At 43.7% G+C, this 21,957-nt stretch overlaps 1 protein-coding gene across 3 annotated transcripts in view; it reads left to right on the forward strand.

Moving 5' to 3' along the window:
- Nucleotides 1-21,957, forward strand: part of LOC142107105 (tyrosine-protein kinase STYK1-like) — a 66,788-nt gene that overhangs the window by 34,477 nt on the left and 10,354 nt on the right. The window contains exons 2-8 of one of the 3 annotated variants that reach the window (XM_075190272.1): nt 2,788-3,531; nt 13,548-13,643; nt 15,535-15,675; nt 17,716-17,937; nt 18,091-18,272; nt 18,738-18,821; nt 20,654-20,871. In XM_075190272.1, coding sequence (XP_075046373.1) covers nt 13,592-13,643; nt 15,535-15,675; nt 17,716-17,937; nt 18,091-18,272; nt 18,738-18,821; nt 20,654-20,871 — 899 coding nt within the window. In that variant the 5' untranslated portion in view covers nt 2,788-3,531; nt 13,548-13,591. Of the gene's footprint in view, nt 1-2,729; nt 3,532-5,851; nt 6,417-13,547; nt 13,644-15,534; nt 15,676-17,715; nt 17,938-18,090; nt 18,273-18,737; nt 18,822-20,653; nt 20,872-21,957 lie in introns of those variants that run through there. The other 2 variants (XM_075190271.1, XM_075190270.1) reach the window with 2 other exon arrangements.

Here is a 21,957-nt window from a genome sequence, read left to right on the forward strand (position 1 = left end):
TAGGGGCCGGGTGTAGTAAGATGGAAGTTAAGGGAGTGATATTAGGGGCCGGGTGTAGTAAGATGGAAGTTAAGGGAGTGATATTAGGGGCCGGGTGTAGTAAGATGGAAGTTAAGGGAGTAATATTAGGGGCCGGGTGTAGTAAGATGGAGGATAAGGTAGTGATATTAGGGGCCGAGTTTAGTAAGATGGAGGCAGTGATATCAGGGTCCGGGTGTAGTAAGATGAAGGATAAGGCAGTGATATTAGGGGCCGGGTGTAGTAAGATGGTGGCAGTGCTATCAGGGTCCGGGTGTAGTAAGATGGAGGATAAGGCAGTGATATTAGGGGCCGGGTGTAGTAAGATGGAAGGTAAGGCAGTGATATTAGGGGCCGGGTGTAGTAAGATGGAAGTTAAGGGAGTGATATCAGGGTCCGGGTGTAGTAAGATGGAGGATAAGGCAGTGATATTAGGGGCCGAGTGTAGTATGATGGAGGATAAGGTAGTGATAGTAGGGGCCGGGTGTAGGAAGATGGAAGGTAAGGCAGTGATATTAGGGGCCGGGTGTAGTAAGATGGAAGGTAAGGCAGTGATATTAGGGGCCGGGTGTAGTAAGATGGAAGTTAAGGGAGTGATATCAGGGTCCGGGTGTAGTAAGATGGAGGATAAGGCAGTGATATTAGGGGCCGAGTGTAGTATGATGGAGGATAAGGCAGTGATATTAGGGGCCGGGTGTAGGAAGATGGAAGGTAAGGCAGTGATATTAGGGGCCGGGTGTAGTAAGATGGAAGTTAAGGGAGTGATATTAGGGGCAGAGTGTAGTAAGATGGAGGCAGTGATATCAGGGTCCGGGTGTAGTAAGATGGAAGGTAAGGTAGTGATAGTAGGGGCCGGGTGTAGTAAGATGGAGGAAAAGGCAGTGATATTAGGGGCCGAGTGTAGTAAGATGGAAGCTATGGTAGTGATATCACGGTCCGGGTTTAGTAAGATGGAGGATAAGGCAGTGATATTAGGGGCCGGGTGTAGTAAGATGGAGGCAGTGCTATCATGGTCCGGGTGTAGTAAGATGGAGGATAAGGTAATGATATTAGGGGCCGGGTGTAGTATGATGGAGGATAAGGGAGTGATATTAGGGGCCGAGTGTAGTAAGATGGAAGTTAAGGGAGTGATATTAGGGGCCGGGTGTAGTAAGATGGAGGATAAGGCAGTGATATTAGGCGCCGGGTGTAGTAAGATGGAAGTTAAGGAGAGCTATCAGGGTCCGGGTGTAGTAAGATGGAGGATAAGGTAGTGATATTAGGGGCCGGGTGTAGTATGATGGAGGATAAGGTAGTGATATTAGGGGCCGAGTGTAGTAAGATGGAGGCAGTGATATCAGGGTCCGGGTGTAGTAAGATGGAGGATAAGGTAGTGATATTAGGGGCCGAGTGTAGTAAGATGGAGGATAAGGTAGTGATAGTAGGGGCCGGGTGTAGTAAGATGGAAGGTAAGGCAGTGATATTAGGGGCCGGGCGTAGTAAGATGGAAGTTAAGGGAGTGATATATTAGGGGCCGGGTGTAGTAAGATGGAGGATAAGGCAGTGATATTAGGGGCCGAGTGTAGTAAGATGGAGGTAGTGATATCAGGGTCCGGGTGTAGTAAGATGGAGGATAAGGTAGTGATATTAGGGGCCGAGTGTAGTAAGATGGAGGCAGTGATATCAGGGTCCGGGTGTAGTAAGATGGAGGATAAGGTAGTGATATTAGGGGCCGAGTGTAGTAAGATGGAAGGTAAGGTAGTGATAGTAGGGGCCGGGTGTAGTAAGATGGAGGATAAGGTAGTGATATTAGGGGCAGAGTGTAGTAAGATGGAGGCAGTGATATCAGGGTCCGGGTGTAGTAAGATGGAGGATAAGGCAGTGATATTAGGGGCCGGGTGTAGTAAGATGGAGGCAGTGCTATCAGGGTCCGGGTGTAGTAAGATGGAGGATGAGGAAGTGATATTAGGGGCCGGGTGTAGTAAGATGGAAGGTAAGGCAGTGATATTAGGGGTCGGGTGTAGTAAGATGGAAGTTAAGGGAGTGATATTAGGGGCCGGGTTTAGTAAGATGGAGGATAAGGCAGTGATATCAGGGGCCGAGTGTAGTAAGATGGAGGCAGTGATATCAGGGTCCGGGTGTAGTAAGATGGAGGATAAGGTAGTGATATTAGGGGCCGAGTGTAGTAAGATGGAGGATAAAGCAGTGATATTAGGGTCCCTCAGATACCTCCGCTCTCCTTATCTAACTATACAGTTAGATGTGTGTTCCCTACGCTCTCTGCATCCACTACACCCGGCTGGAAGCCCTGGATTCAAACCAGTAAGTACAATATTATCCAATGTCTGCATAATAATTGTGGTGTATGACGAGGGTGCAGTGTGTGAGTTCCACTGGTTCTGTCTAAAGATATATCTGAATATTTTATTCCATGTTATGTTGTCTAACACAGCGTCAAGATAATCCACAGAATCCACCGATAGCTCGCTACTGCGCATGCTCAGAATCCACCGATAGCTCGCTACTGCGCATGCTCAGAATCCACCGATAGCTCGACACTGCGCATGCTCAGAGGCAGCTAATAGCTCGTTACTGCGCATGCTCAGAAGCCACCGTTTGCTCGCTACTGCGCATGCTCAGAATCTGCTGATAGCTCGTTACTGCGCATGCTCTGAACCAGCCGATAACTCGTTACTGCGCATGCTTTGACTACAGTAAGATGGAGGCAATGAAATCAGGACACCCCAAATCTATAACACTAGACCTGACACCCCAAATCTATAACACCAGATCTGACACCCCAAATCTATATCACCAGGCCTGACACCCCAAATCTATAACACCAGACCTGACACCCCAAATCTATAACACCAGACCTGACACCCCAAATCTATAACACCAGACCTGACACCCCAAATCTATAACACCAGACCGGACACCCCAAATCTATAACACCAGACCGGACACCCCAAATCTATAACACCAGACCGGACACCCCAAATCTATATTGCCAGACCTGACACCCTAAATCTGTAATACCAGGCCTGACACCCCAAATCTATAACACCAGACCAGACACCCAAAATCTATAACACCAGACCCCACAAATCTGTATCACTAGACCTGACACCCCAAATCTATAACACCAGACCTGACACCCCAAATCTATAACACCAGACCTGACACCCCAAATCTATAACACCAGACCTGACACCCCAAATCTATAACACCAGACCGGACACCCCAAATCTATATTGCCAGACCAGACACCCAAAATCTATAACACCAGACCCCACAAATCTGTATCACTAGACCTGACACCCCAAATCTATAACACCAGACCTGACACCCCAAATCTATAACACCAGACCGGACACCCAAAATATGCAGTCAGACCCTCCTATCACTGGGGGAAACCCATCAGTCACAGCTGTAGCTGTGGGTTAAACCCTAAACCCAGTCTACTGCCTGAAGGCTACAAGCTGGAGGAGAGCAGAGGACGGAGGGTGCTGCTGAGCTTGGAGGATGTAGGAGGTAATATACTATATATACAATATAATGTACTATACTATATATACAATATAATATACTATATATACAATATAATGTACTATACTATATATACAATATAATATACTATACTATATATACACAATATAATATGCTGCTGATGGGAGGAAGTAGGAGGTAATATACTATATATACAATATTATATACTATACTATATATACAATATAATATACTGCTGATGGGAGGAAGAAGGAGGTAATATACAATATTATATACTATACTATTTATACAATATAATATACTGCTGATGGGAGGAAGTAGGAGGTAATGTCCTATATATACAATATAATATACTGTTGATGGGAGGAAGTAGGAGGTAATATACTATATATACAATATAATAGACTGCTGATGGGAGGAAGTAGGAGGTAATATACTATATATATATATACAATATAATATACTGTTGATGGGAGGAAGTAGGAGGTAATATACTATATATATATATATAATATACAGCTGATGGGAGGAAGTAGGAGGTAATATACTATATATACAATATAATATACTGCTGATGGGAGGAGGTAATATACTATATATACAATATAATATGCTGCTGATGGGAGGAAGTAGGAGGTAATATACTATATATACAATATAATATACAGCTGATGGGAGGAAGTAGGAGGTAATATACTATATATACAATATAATATACTGCTGATGGGAGGAAGTAGGAGGTAATATACTATATATACAATATAATATACTGCTGATGGGAGGAAGTAGGAGGTAATATACTATATATACAATATAATATGCTGCTGATGGGAGGAACTAGGACAGGTGTAGATGACACCCTCAGTCCCATATGACACCCTCAGCCCTCTATGATAGGTGTAGATGACACCCTCAGTCCCCTGTGACAGGTGTAGATGACACCCTCAGTCCCGTATGATAGGTGTAGATGACACCCTCTGTTCTCTATGATAGGTATAGATGACACCCTCAGTCCCGTATGATAGGTGTAGATGACACCCTCAGTCCCGTATGATAGGTGTAGATGACACCCTCAGTCCCGTATGATAGGTATAGATGACACCCTCAGTCCCGTATGATAGGTGTAGATGACACCCTCAGTCCCGTATGATAGGTGTAGATGACACCCTCAGTCCCGTATGATAGGTGTAGATGACACCCTCAGTCCCGTATGACAGGTGTAGATGACACCCTCAGTCCCGTATGACAGGTGTAGATGACACCCTCAGTCCTGTATGACAGGTGTAGATGACACCCTCAGTCCCGTATGATAGGTGTAGATGACACCCTCAGTCCCGTATGACAGGTGTAGATGACACCCTCAGTCCCGTATGACAGGTGTAGATGACACCCTCAGTCCCGTATGACAGGTGTAGATGACACCCTCAGTCCCGTATGATAGGGGTAGATGACACCCTCAGTCCCGTATGATAGGTGTAGATGACGCCCTCAGTCCCGTATGACAGGTGTAGATGACACCCTCAGTCCCGTATGACAGGTGTAGATGACACCCTCAGTCCCGTATGACAGGTGTAGATGACACCCTCAGTCCCGTATGACAGGTGTAGATGACACCCTCAGTCCCGTATGACAGGTGTAGATGACACCCTCAGTCCCGTATGACAGGTGTAGATGACACCCTCAGTCCCGTATGACAGGTGTAGATGACACCCTCAGTCCCGTATGACAGGTGTAGATGACACCCTCAGTCCCGTATGACAGGTGTAGATGACACCCTCAGTCCCGTATGACAGGTGTAGATGACACCCTCAGTCCCGTATGATAGGTGTAGATGACACCCTCAGTCCCGTATGATAGGTGTAGATGACACCCTCAGTCCTGTATGATAGGTGTAGATGACACCCTCAGTCCCGTATGACAGGTGTAGATGACACCCTCAGTCCCGTATGATAGGTGTAGATGACACCCTCAGTCCCGTATGACAGGTGTAGATGACACCCTCAGTCCCGTATGACAGGTGTAGATGACACCCTCAGTCCCGTATGACAGGTGTAGATGACACCCTCAGTCCCGTATGATAGGGGTAGATGACGCCCTCAGTCCCGTATGATAGGGGTAGATGACGCCCTCAGTCCCGTATGACAGGTGTAGATGACGCCCTCAGTCCCGTATGACAGGTGTAGATGACGCCCTCAGTCCCGTATGAGAGGTGTAGATGACACCCTCAGTCCCGTATGACAGGTGTAGATGACACCCTCAGTCCCGTATGACAGGTGTAGATGACACCCTCAGTCCCGTATGACAGGTGTAGATGACACCCTCAGTCCCGTATGACAGGTGTAGATGACACCCTCAGTCCCGTATGACAGGTGTAGATGACACCCTCAGTCCCGTATGACAGGTGTAGATGACACCCTCAGTCCCGTATGATAGGTGTAGATGACACCCTCAGTCCCGTATGATAGGTGTAGATGACACCCTCAGTCCTGTATGATAGGTGTAGATGACACCCTCAGTCCCGTATGACAGGTGTAGATGACACCCTCAGTCCCGTATGATAGGTGTAGATGACACCCTCAGTCCCGTATGACAGGTGTAGATGACACCCTCAGTCCCGTATGACAGGTGTAGATGATACATTCTCCCTTTTAGAACAGACAGATGTAGACTCACAGGGCAAAGTTTGTGTTGTTAGCAGGAAGCTGTGTCAGGCAGTTGACTGTTCAAACACAGCTTGTTCCTCAGCATATGAGCTGCTGTTGTAAACATTATACCTCCGGGAGTCTCTGTAATTACCCTCTGGCTGCAGGTGGGAGAGGGCTGTAATTTAATATTCTATACAGTTAGATGTGTGTTCCCTACGCTCTCTGCATCCACTACACCCGGCTGGAAGCCCTGGATTCAAGCCAGTAAGTACAATATTATCCAATGTCTGCATAATAATTGTGGTGTTTCCATCCTATGACGAGGGCGCAGTGTGTGAGTTCCACTGGTTCTGTCTAAAGATATATCTGAATATTTTATTCCATGTTATGTTGTCTAACACAGCGTCAAGATAGGGCTGAGAGGGGTCAGACAGCCCTGGGGTAAGAGAGGAGAGGATCTTGTATTTCCGTTAACGTAATTTGTACAACGTGTGCTCTGTGGTTGGATTTGGCTCCATTTTAGAGTAATACGAAGATCAATAATCAGACCGAGGATTTGTGGCACTAACGTTACATGTTACAGATAAGAGTCTGGATGGTTTGGAGCTGCGGAAAGTCTTGTACGAGGGAGGGAATTTCGCAGAGTGGGCGCAGTCACAGGAAGTCCTGTAACCGGGAATGGGGCGAGCGGTGAGTGTGGATGAGAGACGCAGAACCTGCGCAGAGCTGACGGGTCGGGTGGGAGATTGTGAGACAAGTGAGATGTCTGTTGCTGCAGTGTTGACGGCCTTGTATGCTAGTAGAGGTATTTTATATTGGGTTCAGTAATAACCAGGCACAATGTAGAGACTGACAGAGGGATCGGTAGTGGAGGAAGGTTTTTCAAGGAAAATCAATCTAGCTGCAGTGTGTAAAATAGATGGTAGGGTGAGAGTCTGATTCTGGGAAGACCAGTAAGGAGGGAATTGGAACAGTAAATGAGTATGAATTATAGTTTTATCAGTGTACAGTATGTTCTACAGTACAAGGGAACATAAGGATCTCACATAAATACAGTTTAGATCAGATTATTGATCAATGTTCTGAGTAGTTAATTGTCTATATGGGGAAAGTTCTGGACCTGCAACTTATACACAAACATTCAGCCCCTGCACTGCGCATCGTGTATCAACCGTCTCCTTTCCAATATATTAATAGTATGTCACATGGAACTGTACTGCCACATACAGCACTGTGTATCATGCCGGCCTGTGACGTGTAATACTGTGTGTACTGCTGGCCTGTGACGTGCAGCACTGTGTATACTGCTGGCCTGTGACGTGCAGCACTGTGTATACTGGCAACCTGTGACATACAGCACTGTGTATACTGCCGGCCTGTGACGTGCAGCACTGTGTATACTGCCGGCCTGTGACGTGCAGCACTGTGTATACTGGCAACCTGTGACGTGTAATACTGTGTGTACTGCTGGCCTGTGACATGCAGCACTGTGTATATTACCAGCCTGTGACGTGCAGCACTGTGTATACTGGCGGCCTGTGACGTGTAATACTGTGTGTACTGCTGGCCTGTGACATACCACACTGTGTATATTACCAGCCTGTGACGTGCAGCACTGTGTATATTACCAGCCTGTGACGTGCAGCACTGTGTATATTACCAGCCTGTGACGTGCAGCACTGTGTGTACTGCTGGCCTGTGACATACCACACTGTGTATATTACCAGCCTGTGACGTGCAGCACTGTGTATATTACCAGCCTGTGACGTGCAGCACTGTGTATATTACCAGCCTGTGACGTGCAGCACTGTGTATATTACCAGCCTGTGACGTGCAGCATTGTGTATACTGGCAGCCAGCCGGTGACATACAGCACTGTGTATATTACCAGCCTGTGACGTGCAGCACTGTGTATATTACCAGCCTGTGACGTGCAGCACTGTGTATACTGCCAGCCTGTGACGTGTAATACTGTGTGTACTGCTGGCCTGTGACGTGCAGCACTGTGTATACTGCCAGCCTGTGACGTGTAATACTGTGTGTACTGCTGGCATGTGACGTGCAGCACTGTGTATACTGGCGTCCTGTGACGTGTAATACTGTGTGTACTGCTGGCCTGTGACATACCACACTGTGTATATTACCAGCCTGTGACATGCAGCACTGTGTATACTGCCAGCCTGTGATGTGTAATACTGTGTGTACTGCTGGCCTGTGACGTGCAGCACTGTGTATACTGCTGGCCTGTGACATACAGCACTGTGTATATTACCAGCCTGTGACGTGCAGCACTGTGTATATTACCAGCCTGTGACGTGCAGCACTGTGTATACTGCCAGCCTGTGATGTGTAATACTGTGTGTACTGCTGGCCTGTGACATACCACACTGTGTATATTACCAGCCTGTGACGTGCAGCACTGTGTATATTACCAGCCTGTGACGTGCAGCACTGTGTATATTACCAGCCTGTGACATGCAGCACTGTGTATATTACCAGCCTGTGACATACAGCACTGTGTATATTTACCAGCCTGTGACGTGCAGCACTGTGTATATTACCAGCCTGTGACGTGCAGCACTGTGTATATTACCAGCCTGTGACGTGCAGCATTGTGTATACTGCCAGCCTGTGACATACAGCACTGTGTATATTACCAGCCTGTGACGTGCAGCACTGTGTATATTACCAGCCTGTGACATACAGCACTGTGTATATTACCACCCTGTGCAGCATTGTGTATACTGGCAGCCAGCCGGTGACATACAGCACTGTGTATATTACCAGCCTGTGACATACCACACTGTGTATATTACCAGCCTGTGACGTGCAGCACTGTGTATACTGCCAGCCTGTGACGTGTAATACTGTGTGTACTGCTGGCCTGTGACGTGCAGCACTGTGTATACTGCCAGCCTGTGACGTGTAATACTGTGTGTACTGCTGGCATGTGACGTGCAGCACTGTGTATACTGGCGGCCAGCCGGTGACATACAGCACTGTGTACATTTACACACAGGAAGTGCAGTTATGTGACAGAGCACAGTGGAGTCACACACATCCTGATGTTCTCTGTAAGTCTCTGCCACCAGCCAAGAGGTGGCACCAGGTAACAACTGTTATAGTGCCAACATATTCCGCAGCACTGTACAATGGTCAAAAGGACATTTAATTTCCTCTTTCCATCCTCTGAGCAGAACGTGTTTCTGGACTGACTTTATAGAGAAGAGTCTGTGATAACTCAGGGCCACCAGTGTAACATCCTGCTGTTATCAGGGTGAACTAAATGTAATTTAAAGTGTCAGCTCCACGTCCAGCTGTGTTACTATTTGAATAGCTGCAGAATAGTCCAGGTAATGTCTGTGCATCCTCTTTGTATCTGGGTCACATAAACTAACTGTAGATACAGTGACCCCTCTCACAGAACCTCACCCCGTACAGTCTGACCAAATTCACCTACAGTGTGACGCGTGGCCCCAGTACAATCACTGGGTTTATGGGCACATGACCCCCAATTGGTTTGAGGTCACCATGAAACAAGGGGCACAGCTGGGACTTTACCATAAAACAGACAACCGGCAGAACAGCCACAAATCTGGTTGTTGTGTGATTTTGTTTATCCCGTTTGTTGGCGCCTTGATGTACAATATGCTAAATTGTTGTATGGTCCAGACCTGCATGAGATCTCTTTCTGTTATACCGTGTGTCCCTATATTATACTGTGTCCCCCTATATTATACTGTGTCCCCCTATATTATACTGTGTCCCCCTATATTATACTGTGTCCCCCTATATTATACTGTGTGTCCCTATATTATACTGTGTGTCCCTATTTTATATTATACTTTGTGTCCCCCTATATTATACTGTGTGTCCCTATATTATACTGTGTGTCCCTATATTATACTTTGTGTCCCTATATTATATTATACTGTGTCCCCCTATATTATATTATACTGTGTCCCCCTATATTATACTGTGTCCCCCTATATTATACTGTGTGTCCCTATATTATACTGTGTGTCCCTATATTATACTGTGTGTCCCTATATTATACTGTGTGTCCCTATATTATACTGTGTCCCCCTATATTATACTGTGTCCCCCTATATTATACTGTGTGTCCCTATATTATACTGTGTGTCCCTATATTATATTATACTGTGTGTCCCTATATTATACTGTGTGTCCCTATATTATATTATACTGTGTGTCCCTATATTATACTGTGTGTCCCTATATTATACTGTGTCCCTATATTATACTGTGTCCCTATATTATACTGTGTCCCTATATTATACTGTGTCCCCCTATATTATACTGTGTGTCCCCCTATATTATACTGTGTCCCCCTATATTATACTGTGTGTCCCCCTATATTATACTGTGTCCCCCTATATTATACTGTGTCCCCCTATATTATACTGTGTGCCCCTATATTATACTGTGTCCCCCTATATTATACTGTGTCCCCCTATATTATACTGTGTCCCCCTATATTATACTGTGTCTGCTCCCCACAATCACAGAACCCCCAGAGGCGCCAACGTTACACATCAGCCACGTTTTCATGGATTTCTGTATTTCACCTTCAAACTTGGCTGTTTCATTGTTGGTCTTTAGAGTCACATTATTATTGATTAATATGTTTTATCACATTCCCCTGACTTCATTCACACTCTCTTACACTTTAATAGCATTTTTGGAAATCTTTTCCGGTGTGCGGTATGGATTTTCTTTTTCAATAAAACAATAGTATAAATATGTAGCAAACAACGTAGCCAGACCCTGGGGAGACCCTGAATCCACCGGTTACAGAGTTACCTCCTGAGACTGGAAACTGATACATTAATATCTGCTGGTGTCAGACCCTGGGGAGACCCTGAATCCACCGGTTACAGAGTTACCTCCTGAGACTGGAAACTGATACATTAATATCTGCTGGTGTCAGAGCCGGGGGAGACCCTGAATCCACCGGTTACAGAGTTACCTCCTGAGACTGGAAACTGATACATTAATATCTGCTGGTGTCAGAGCCGGGGGAGACCCTGAATCCACCGGTTACAGAGTTACCTCCTGAGACTGGAAACTGATACATTAATATCTGCTGGTGTCAGAGCCGGGGGAGACCCTGAATCCACCGGTTACAGAGTTACCTCCTGAGACTGGAAACTGATACATTAATATCTGCTGGTGTCAGAGCCGGGGGAGACCCTGAATCCACCGGTTACAGAGTTACCTCCTGAGACTGGAAACTGATACATTAATATCTGCTGGTGTCAGAGCCGGGGGAGACCCTGAATCCACCGGTTACAGAGTTACCTCCTGAGACTGGAAACTGATACATTAATATCTGCTGGTGTCAGAGCCGGGGGAGACCCTGAATCCACCGGTTACAGAGTTACCTCCTGAGACTGGAAACTGATACATTAATATCTGCTGGTGTCAGAGCCGGGGGAGACCCTGAATCCACCGGTTACAGAGTTACCTCCTGAGACTGGAAACTGATACATTAATATCTGCTGGTGTCAGACCCCGGGGAGACCCTGAATCCACCGGTTACAGAGATAAAGGATTCCTTTATTGTATGTCGCACAGACAGATTCTGGTCAGTGTTGCTCTACGTGCGGCTCTGATCGCTGTATTGCGACTATTTAAAGTTGTGGTAACTGTGTTTTCCAGGTCCTGTGTGTTTATTTCATGGCAGAACATACGTAGTTTGTAGTCACAGTTATCCTGTGTAGATGTCAGTGGGGACAATAATATTCTGCAGCATCCGGAATAGGTGTCTTCCTGTGTCTGAGAAACATCGAAATAAAACAGAAATTTCTTCCTGATTCCTGAAATTTGTTGTAGATTAATTTATTTTTTGGTTGTACCTGTTACACCCCATGCTCTTGCCTCACACAGTATGACAGGTACACCATATACACATGGACAGTGTCTGTACTTTGAGCTATTCTACAACATTCAGATTCTAGATAGGGAAGTGTCTGATAAGAGATACTGAGCTCTACCGAGCTGGAATCAGTGACCTGAAACTCCTCAACTTAATTCTCTTTCCCTTTACTTGTATTGAATAAATGTGACAACATGAATGGATTGTCCGCTGGGAGACGTTGGGGGGTTACTCGCTAAGTGACGATAAGATGGACGAGTGTGCCAACTGTTGCTCTAAAGGGGTAAAACAAGACGTAATTTCACTGGATGTTTTTTTTTAATTCAGATAAAGGGGTGGAGAGAGCACATTATAGAGACGTTTCCTGGGGAAGGGAGCACAGCTTCTTATTCCCCACGTAACTAGGTGTAGGGTGATGTTGGTCATCTGCCGACATGACCAATAAGGAGTCTATCAGTAGGTGCCGACCGGCCAGGGCGGCAATTCTGGATGTAAACTCTGCTGATGCTCACAATGGCCCCGATTCATTAAGGAAAGTTAAGTAAAAAAATTGAGTAAGACGTCTCCTGGACAAAACTATGTTACAATACAAGGGGTGCAAACTAGTTTTCTGTTTTGCACATAAGTTAAATACTGACTGTGTTTTCATGTAGCACACACATACTTGACAGCTTATTTGTACAAATTTCAAGTTGATATGTGTGTGCTACATGAAAAAACAGTATTTAACTTATGTGCAAAACAGAAAACTAGTTTGCACCCCTTGTATTGTAACATAGTTTTGTCCAGGAGACGTCTTACTCAATTTTTTTACTTAACTTTCCTTAATGAATCGGGGCCATTGTGAGCATCAGCAGAGTTTACATCCAGAATTGGAGACTTGGATGGGAGCAGAATAGATCTGGGTTATATGTGACAATTTAGATTGTAGGGTTAATGCTGGAGGAGTTGTTTGTGAATTTCATGTCATCTGTACACAGTCGCCTCCCTCGCTCTTAGTATAATCTATAGTTCAAGGGTAGTCGTGTTGCTGATAACTGCATGGTCTTAGGAGCCTCGGAGACACCTTTGTGCACTCGATATCTCTTATTTAGATCTCGCATTACTTGAGAGAACATAAATTCATCCAGTGACCTTGACAGAGTTACTCAGAAATCAAACAATATTCTACTGGGAACTAATTTGTTGTTACGTAACAGGTCAGTGAGGTCGCCCAAATCTGTATTTCACATTTAGCTCAGCAAATGTTGAAATTAAAGGGACATTAAATGGCTGTTTCTTATCACTGATTACTCACACTAAAAAAAATTGATATTTTATTGTTTTCTTGTCAACTTTAAAACTCCAGACTTACTCTATATTGAACATACAAGTCAACAATCAGTTGTGGTACATGGTGCTTTCCTGCACCCAGATAGACAATGGGGTGATATAGGAGTGGACTCAATAATCTAAATAATATAATAATGACCATTGTCCATCTACCTCTCTTACAGGGACTGACAAACAGTCCAAGTGTACAAGGATTTGGTGGTGACACATGGACAATCTTCAGCAGTTAACCATGAACTTCTCGGAGGACTTCCATAATAGTAAGAATCCGGCAGCTTTATCTTCTGAGTATTATAGAACATATCTCAACCAAACCATGAGATCTAGTATACGTGATACTGTCAGAGGGAGGCTGTCTACCAGCGATGTTCCCGCAGCGTTATAGTGACTGGGGTCATAAGTAACAACACTCAGCCTGTACCCCAGCTTCCTGTCTAGATCTGAGGCTGGGATTTCATGTGACACATTGTGGAGTAAGAAAATGTACCTGAAATTCAAAAATAGTCAGTTGTGTTATTTGTTCTATTAGTTTTTCAATAACTTACTAGTTCCATAAATGGGTCCTGTTAGACATATGGTCCCTTCCTCATCCTTCAGTCTTTGAATGAATAATTGTACAATATAAGGATTTGTGTTACCATATGGAAATATTGTCTTTGTTTTCAGTTTTTTAAGACCTGGATGGATCACACACGGCGCTAACTCTATTTCTTTATTCCCATCTACATGGTGCCCTTCCTTCCCTAATCTATAACCCCTCCTGCCCTGACCAACCAGACCCCCATCTGCTCCAGGCAAAGGTTCCTCCTGCCAAACTACATTCGTCAATTCCATCCCTGGTTCTTTCAGTCCAGTAAGTGGAGATGAAGTTCTCATCTCACCACCTGTTCATTTGGTCCAAACCTTTTTGGCCTCCTGGCCCCTCACTCCATCAAACAGGTTCCTGCCTTCACCAAATTATTCACTGTTTTCTCTCTGCCCTTACATGCAATCATTCCCATTCTAGAGAAACCACCCTTGACCCATCCCTCTAGCTTCCAGAGTGACTTGTTTACAATAGACTGATCGTTTTTCCTACACCCCAATTCCTGCTTCGGTCTGGCTTACCCCCAACACAGTCACAAAAACTGTGCTCACAAAAGTCGAAAGCTATCTCCTTGCAACCAAATCAAAGGAGAGTCTTCTCCTGGATTTATCTCCTGCACGACACTGTTGACCATCCCATATTTCTGGAAGCTCTCCATTGCTATGGCATCTGCAGTACTGCCCCCTCCTGGTTTCATCATATGCCACCAAAATCCTGGTCCATGCCCTTATCATTTCCCATCTTTACTATTGCAGCTTCATATTTTCTGGCCTGCGAGTCACAAAACTATCCCCCAGCAATGAATGATCCTGCGATACTCTTCTATCTGTCCCTCTGTTGCCATTAGCTTCCCATAAACTCAGAATACAATTTTAAGGGCTGAGCCTTGTCTACAAGGTCGTCTATAATTTCTGTCCCAATTATATTTCTGACCTCACCCATATATAGCATATAACAGACAAACATATACGGGGCGCTAATATATCTCAATTGACCGGTCGAGATGCTGCTATCTAGAGCAGGTTCTGGACCTGCTGAAATAGATAAACTAAAATACTAAAAAAGATAGCGCAAAAACTCTACTCGGCACAATATTTAATAAACACAAATATAAATCCAATTGATATGGATTTAGCAGTTGCCTTCTTCTCTCCAATGGTCTAATATCTTCCAGTCTCATAGACTCATCCCATACACAACGGCAGGACTTCTCCAATGCAGCTCTCTTCTAGGAGACTCTCACCTCACACTGCCAAAACTTGAAATGGTCCCTGGAAACTTCAAAGAAATGTATCCCTCTTCTTCCACAATCAATGTATTTACACTTTCCCCTCCAGCACTTGTAATTGTTGTTCCCCTAAATTATGCATCCAGTATTCCTCACACCTTCTGGATTATAAGGTCATATGGGAAGAGCCATATTTTCCTTCATGTCACGTATAGAGTGAAGTAAACACTGTCCCGTGGATTATTGGTCTCATTCCGCATTTCTCATGAAATGTTTGGAAGTAGAGTGTGAGCTGTGTCAGCTTTGTGATTAATACTTTGTGTAATCTACTCTGCAGATGGAAATAACCAGCAAATCTCAGTGATCATCATCCCAGCTCTACTCTCAGCCTCCACCCTCCTGGGGGTTGTTGTCATCTTATGGAAGACTATCCGCAGGAAGACAGTGAAAGGAAGAGAGTCAGGAAACGGAGCAGCAGGTACAACAATGGATTGGCTCTTACACCCATAAACAGAATTATTCTATGAGATATAGGATAATGTAAATTAGAAATGACTGTAAATTATAAATATAATAGAAGACACCAAGGAATTCTGGGACCATATAAAGACGTGAGATCACGGAAATCAGAGGCGACTTCGGCTTAGTGCTTTAGTCCGTGTAAAACAGAAGTTTTCCTAACGACCACTGGAGGTCAGATCATCTGCTGTGCAGGATGAAGTCAGCTTTGGACCCACCGTGCATTAGATTTGAAGATTTTAGGATGAGTTTAGGAGCAGGAGGGCCCTTTCAGAGGAGCAGGCTGCGGGGCAGACCTGTGCAGAGTTAGGACGTACCTAACAATGTATGAAGTAGGCGCACTGAGGCACCTTGACATGATATTGATAAATAGCCCCCTAGCTCTTTCTCCTTTTTATTCCAGAAAATCTTTGTTTATAGCATTACTAATAATATTCTCAGGGTAAACTCCGTCTATGAATGTCCGAGCATATATAGACAGTTGTTGGACATATATCTGTGGGGCTGCAGTTCCTTTTTATGCAGCAAAACTGTATGATCCGGATGTCAGTCTTTTGAATTTTCCAGGTGGCCGCTTTTGAAATTCCAGTAGCTCTTTGTATTTACTGACTTTGTCTATGTTGTTTTGAATTTTAGGTTATGATCCTAATTTTCAATAAATTTCATGAAGTTCCCAGTACCCTTCTACACCATTATAACATGAGTTATGTAACACTTATAAAGTATAGTGTCCTTAAGGTATGGATTGTTTTTCTAGATATATTAGAATTCCCAAGTCATCATGAATAAATTAGCAAAATAGGTGCAATAATTGTTCCCATTGCTGTCCCACATAACTGGAGATAAAACGCATATGAACAGAGTTTCTAGATATATGTATGGACATTTATAGTTCTGTAAATAATATTTATCTAATCGGCACTGATTCTATATGATGCCTCCCAATCTGCTGCAATTATACCAGATCCTGTTAATACTGACGCTGTGATCTACGGTGAAGCTGACACGTGTGGCTTGTGCAGTTTGAGGAACGGCAGGGGAGAGTGAATAAAAAAAGTAAATGTAGCCTAAAAAAAACGAAAAGCTATTTAGTTTGTGCCCCTCCCTGTGGAAATCACATGTTGTTTTTTGAAGCCTTTTAACCAAGAGGACACGAGCCGACCTGGGGTACCATGACTTGGGAACCAGCCCAGGATGTCTTGTGTTGGGATCGATTGAAGTTTTATTGGGGGGTGAGGGGAAGGGATCATGCAGCCCAATTATTTATTCTTTGCATGTAGGTAGAACAAGTCCCCAGACCAGGCTGTTTGGATGGAATATATATTTTTTTATAAAAAAAAAGTTATTGGACTAGATGGACTATTTACACCCAATTAGGGCCGTAACTAAGGCTGTGCGCGAGGGGCGACTGCCCAGGGAGTATCGCTGAAGGGGGGCGCAGTTTATGATTATTTTAGGTTTATTTGGTTGATATTGATGTCTAGTGGGCGGCAGTTTTGCTTCTCTAAAATTTTAAGTTACGGCTATGTACCCAATTTATACTTTTTTTATGAGGAACTAACACAGGTGCAGTATTTTATTATAGAGAAATACATTTATATTATTATAGCACAATGAGATACCTCTGTGTGCAGTGTTATTATATTATAGAGAGATACATCTATGTGCAATATAATTTCTAGAAGACTATAGACTTTAAACAATTATATTATATGTGTTTGGTATCTATATGCTTGATTTTACATGATATATTTGCTGTGCATATGAGGGCAGTGTAACATATCCGTTTTCTCTTGAGAAACATTCTGGTGACAGATCCTCCCGTGAAAACCCTGCTTTCCCCTGGAGTGTTATAATATAAATACACCAGTGTGTGATATAATTATATAACAGATAATGGAGGCTGGCTGCTCTGTCTTGTGTGCTGAACACTTTGGAACTGACATTGATGAAAGGGTTAATATAATAATATTACATTATAATCTCATTTCCCTATCAGATGATTTGGTTGGGGTTTGGGCTGTGAATGCCGCTGCAGTCTATGAGAATTCAACCTGTGTCCTGGACTCCATACTGGAGAAGAAGCAGTTGCCCAGTGAGTGGAGGATCGTGGACAGGGTTGTCCTGTGTAGTGGACACTATGGTCCTATCAGTCGGGCTGTTCTTCTCTGCTCTGGGGAGGCAGAGGACAGACAAGACGTTGTTCTAAAGGAAATGTCCGGTAAGTGGAGCAGAACAGATAGAACTGATGTTGGACAAATGACTCAGTGAATGATCCAGACTGACTGATGTGTAGTTGGAGAGACGTCACGAGAGGAGAAAACCGGCGATTTCAGCTGTTGTCTCACCGGCTTTTCTGACTTGTCCTCTGTAGAACATTGCAGCCCAGGAGAAGTCCAGGACTTTACTGATCTCATGAGGTTTCATATAGAAGTCTGTAAACACGACAACCTGGTGAGGATGCTGTGGTGTCAGACCCAAATGAGGCCAACTTGTTTCATCATGAAGACCATGACCTTTGGGAATCTGCTCGCATTTCTCAGGGACTCCCACCAGGTAATAAGTTATTACTGTCCAACATGTTATCAGGGTTATCCTGATCAATGGGCGATATATCTAGTCCATACACAGCTCCCCATAAATGGTCCCTATAGATATTTCACCATATGTAAATAAAACATAGATATGTTATTTCCACATTTATGGTCCACTTGCCCATATTCCTGTTAGATGTAGCCCACTGGTATTTCTGAAAGCAGAGGGTAGGCAAAGTGTGGCTGTTCTGATTGTGAGAAACTACAAGCATGACCAGTCATGACAGTGCATGCTTGAATCTCATGTATCGCTGAAGAGCCATAGGTTGCCTACGCCTGGTTCAGCTCTACTAGGAGAGCTGAGCGTGGCCAAGTGATCCATGGGCCGATTAAGATCTGTATCCCCCGAGCATTAGGGTATCAGACCGCACATGGGAAATAGTCTATGTGTCTCCCTCACATTCACCTGTTTTATTTACTTCTCTAGGGGGTCCAAGCCACCCAGGAGCCCGCCCATAGGATCACAGAGAAAGATGTCTACTCCATGGCGTTCCAAGTGGGGAATGGACTGGTAGGTACAACATAAGACACGTCACTTACTAAGTGGGACCAATCTACAACTCCACTCAACCTAGCCTCAAAGATTTAGGCTCAGGCAACCAAATCCCAGCAACCTCTGCTGCTTCTGCCTGACATGCTGGGAATTGTAGTTCTATAGCAGCCGGAGAGCCGCAGTTTGAAATAAAAAATGTGAAAACTAAACTTGTCTGTTTCAGCTTCCAACTATTTAGGGGAATGTTTCAGGTGCAAATAATTGTTCATGATGTGTTTTTGGGTGAATTAACCCATTATATCATCACCCAACCTGCTATCCCCAGTTGAGAAATCAACAGACTATTTGCCATAGCCAGGCCCCCCTACTGTTTCTTTATGTCCCGGCTCATAGCATGGGGGCTATAGCTAGTCAACGGAGTTATCAGACCATATGATAGAAATAAATTTATGACCATCCATACTGAAATTCAGAGAACAGGGTCTGAACTATATTTTCTAATAAGAAATGTCCACATTAAAGTAATTTCTTTTATTATTCTTATTTGAGCATGTCCCTGTGCACATTCATAGTCAGGAGAGTGCACTACATCTGGTAAGTTAAGCAGAAAGATCTACCTGGATAGGAATCAATAGAATCTAGTATTGTCCCAAATAATCAATATTTTATAGTGATGTTTCATAATATCTACATGTACGTAAATTTATACTCTGCTGATTGCTTGTATTATTAGGATTCTGTCATGTTCGTGAAGAAACTTTATAAAATGTTCTGGCGATTCCTGAATAGACTGATTCATGCGCATGTGTGAAGTTCACCCTATTAGCATATACACTGCCTCTCTGAGTGACCTCATAGGAGGGGGGCTGAAAGAGTTAAAATCACTATGAGCTTATAGCGTCTTTGTTCATCTTACCTGGAGACAAACTAGATTGGTGTTATGATCTATATTTCTGAGTACTTCACTAACAGAGATAAGAAATTGAGCAAGTTTTTTCTGTTTCTGTATTTTCTCCCTTTTATTTTAAGAAACTGTTTTGCATAAAATCACTTTTTGACATTTTGTTACCTTATTTTTTTATATACTTTAAAATTTGTGACTATTCTGTCATATTAACTTTCTCTTAATAACATTCTGTCTCTGTGTTGTTAAAAAATACATGTGCTGGTTAGGCTTGTTCATTTATAGCGCTACACTACTGAAATCCAGGGTATTATTTGGTTAATGATAACTCTGTTTGATTTTTGTTTTGATTGTAGTTTGAGTGAGATCAGGGAGTAATCAAAGGCTTCCTGGGAAAGTTCCGTCTTGAAACAACCCTTTGTGGGGGCTGAACTTTGGAATTAATAGTGAGCAAGTGATAAAGAAAGGGGATTGTAATCATTGCTAGATAGACAAGGTGGGTTTTCTGTGATTAACCCTTTGTCACACACACTTCATGCAGGCTCAGGCGAGTCTCTTCTCTTCGCTCCCAAGCTAGTGGTATCTGTTGGTGTCACTTCAGTGGTCACATTTACATGGTGGAGGGGGGGGGGGGCATAGACAACACTGATGATTATTTGAAATAGGCAAACTGTACTAAGGGTGAGAATGGGTCTCCCCAAAAACTGTAAATTCAATCGTAACTTTGGGTTAGTTTTGGGCAGAATACTCTCATTTCAGTTAATGACTTTGAGAACGTTGAACACACTCTTGTCGGTTGGATCTCAATTATCAAGATGAGTTGTGAGAGGGAATTAGAGCGTCTAAGAGGGCACATGGAACAACATTCAGGTTAAAGCAGAAGACCCCTCAGACCTGTGAAGGACCCCCCAGTCCTGCCAGTGACCTCTGACCCTTCTGTTCCTAGGAATACCTGACAGGTACTCACAATCTAGTACACGGATACGTGGCCGCGTGTAACGTCCTCATCCATGATGATATGAGCGTCCAGCTGTGCGGTCTGGGTCTGGCTGCCATACAGTACCGGACTGGGTCAGTTCCTGCACAAAGAGCTGCCCAGGTGCCCCTGAAATGGCAGTCACCGGAGCGACTGAAAGAGACAGAACTGACGGAGAAGAGCGATGTGTGAGTCTGGGGTCTCGGGATCCGGGCGATACATTTTATGATGATGGGTAATGTACTTTTACCAGAATATAAATAACGTGAGGAAATGGTGAAGCTGTTAATAGCGCTGTAGGAAATCTCTGTCAGCCGACAAAGGGGAACGTTTATCCCCCAATTCCAACATTAGTCATAAAGTCAACGTTATGTCTTGTGAATAATCTTTCATTAAGAACATCGGTATGAAAATACAAAACTATATGCATACATAGAAGACATTTTATATATTATTATTGCTTACTTTTATTTATATAATTTATGGACTGATTGGTTATCTAATACACAGACGAGCACAATGGGCTATTAGTTACAGTTAGTTTATACACCAGGGAATAGGTATATATAGATCAGAACGCTGAGTTATTACATGGTGTATAAATACTGAGATGGTTAATTGGCTGCTATCAAACGTAACCCTAGTCTGTCTGTCTGTCTGTCTCTGTCTGTCTGTCTGTCTGTCTGTCTGTCTGTCTGTCTGTCTGTCTGTCTGTGTGTGTGTGTGTGTGTGTGTGTGTGTGTGTCTGTTAGGGCATTTAGACTGTAAGCTCCAATGGGGCAGGGACTGATGTGAGTGAGTTCTCTGTACAGCGCTGCGGAATTAGTGGCGCTATATAAATAGCTGCTGCTGCTGATGATATTAGAATTAGAGTATAAAGACCAGAGTGATGGGTTATAATTAGTGTATACGTACTGAGATGGGATATTAGATCTAATTAGTGTATACGTACTGAGATGGGATATTAGATAGAATTAGTGTATACGTACTGAGATGGGATATTAGATAGAATTAGTGTATACGTACTGAGATGGGATATTAGATAGAATTAGTGTATACGTACTGAGATGGGATATTAGATAGAATTAGTGTATACGTACTGAGATGGGATATTAGATAGAATTAGTGTATACGTACTGAGATGGGATATTAGATCTAATTAGTGTATATGTACTGAGATGGGATATTAGATCTAATTAGTGTATACGTACTGAGATGGGATATTAGATATAATTAGTGTATACGTACTGAGATGGGATATTAGATAGAATTAG

Source organism: Mixophyes fleayi, chromosome 11, assembly GCF_038048845.1.
Source record: "Mixophyes fleayi isolate aMixFle1 chromosome 11, aMixFle1.hap1, whole genome shotgun sequence".
NCBI classification, from domain to species: domain Eukaryota; kingdom Metazoa; phylum Chordata; class Amphibia; order Anura; family Limnodynastidae; genus Mixophyes; species Mixophyes fleayi.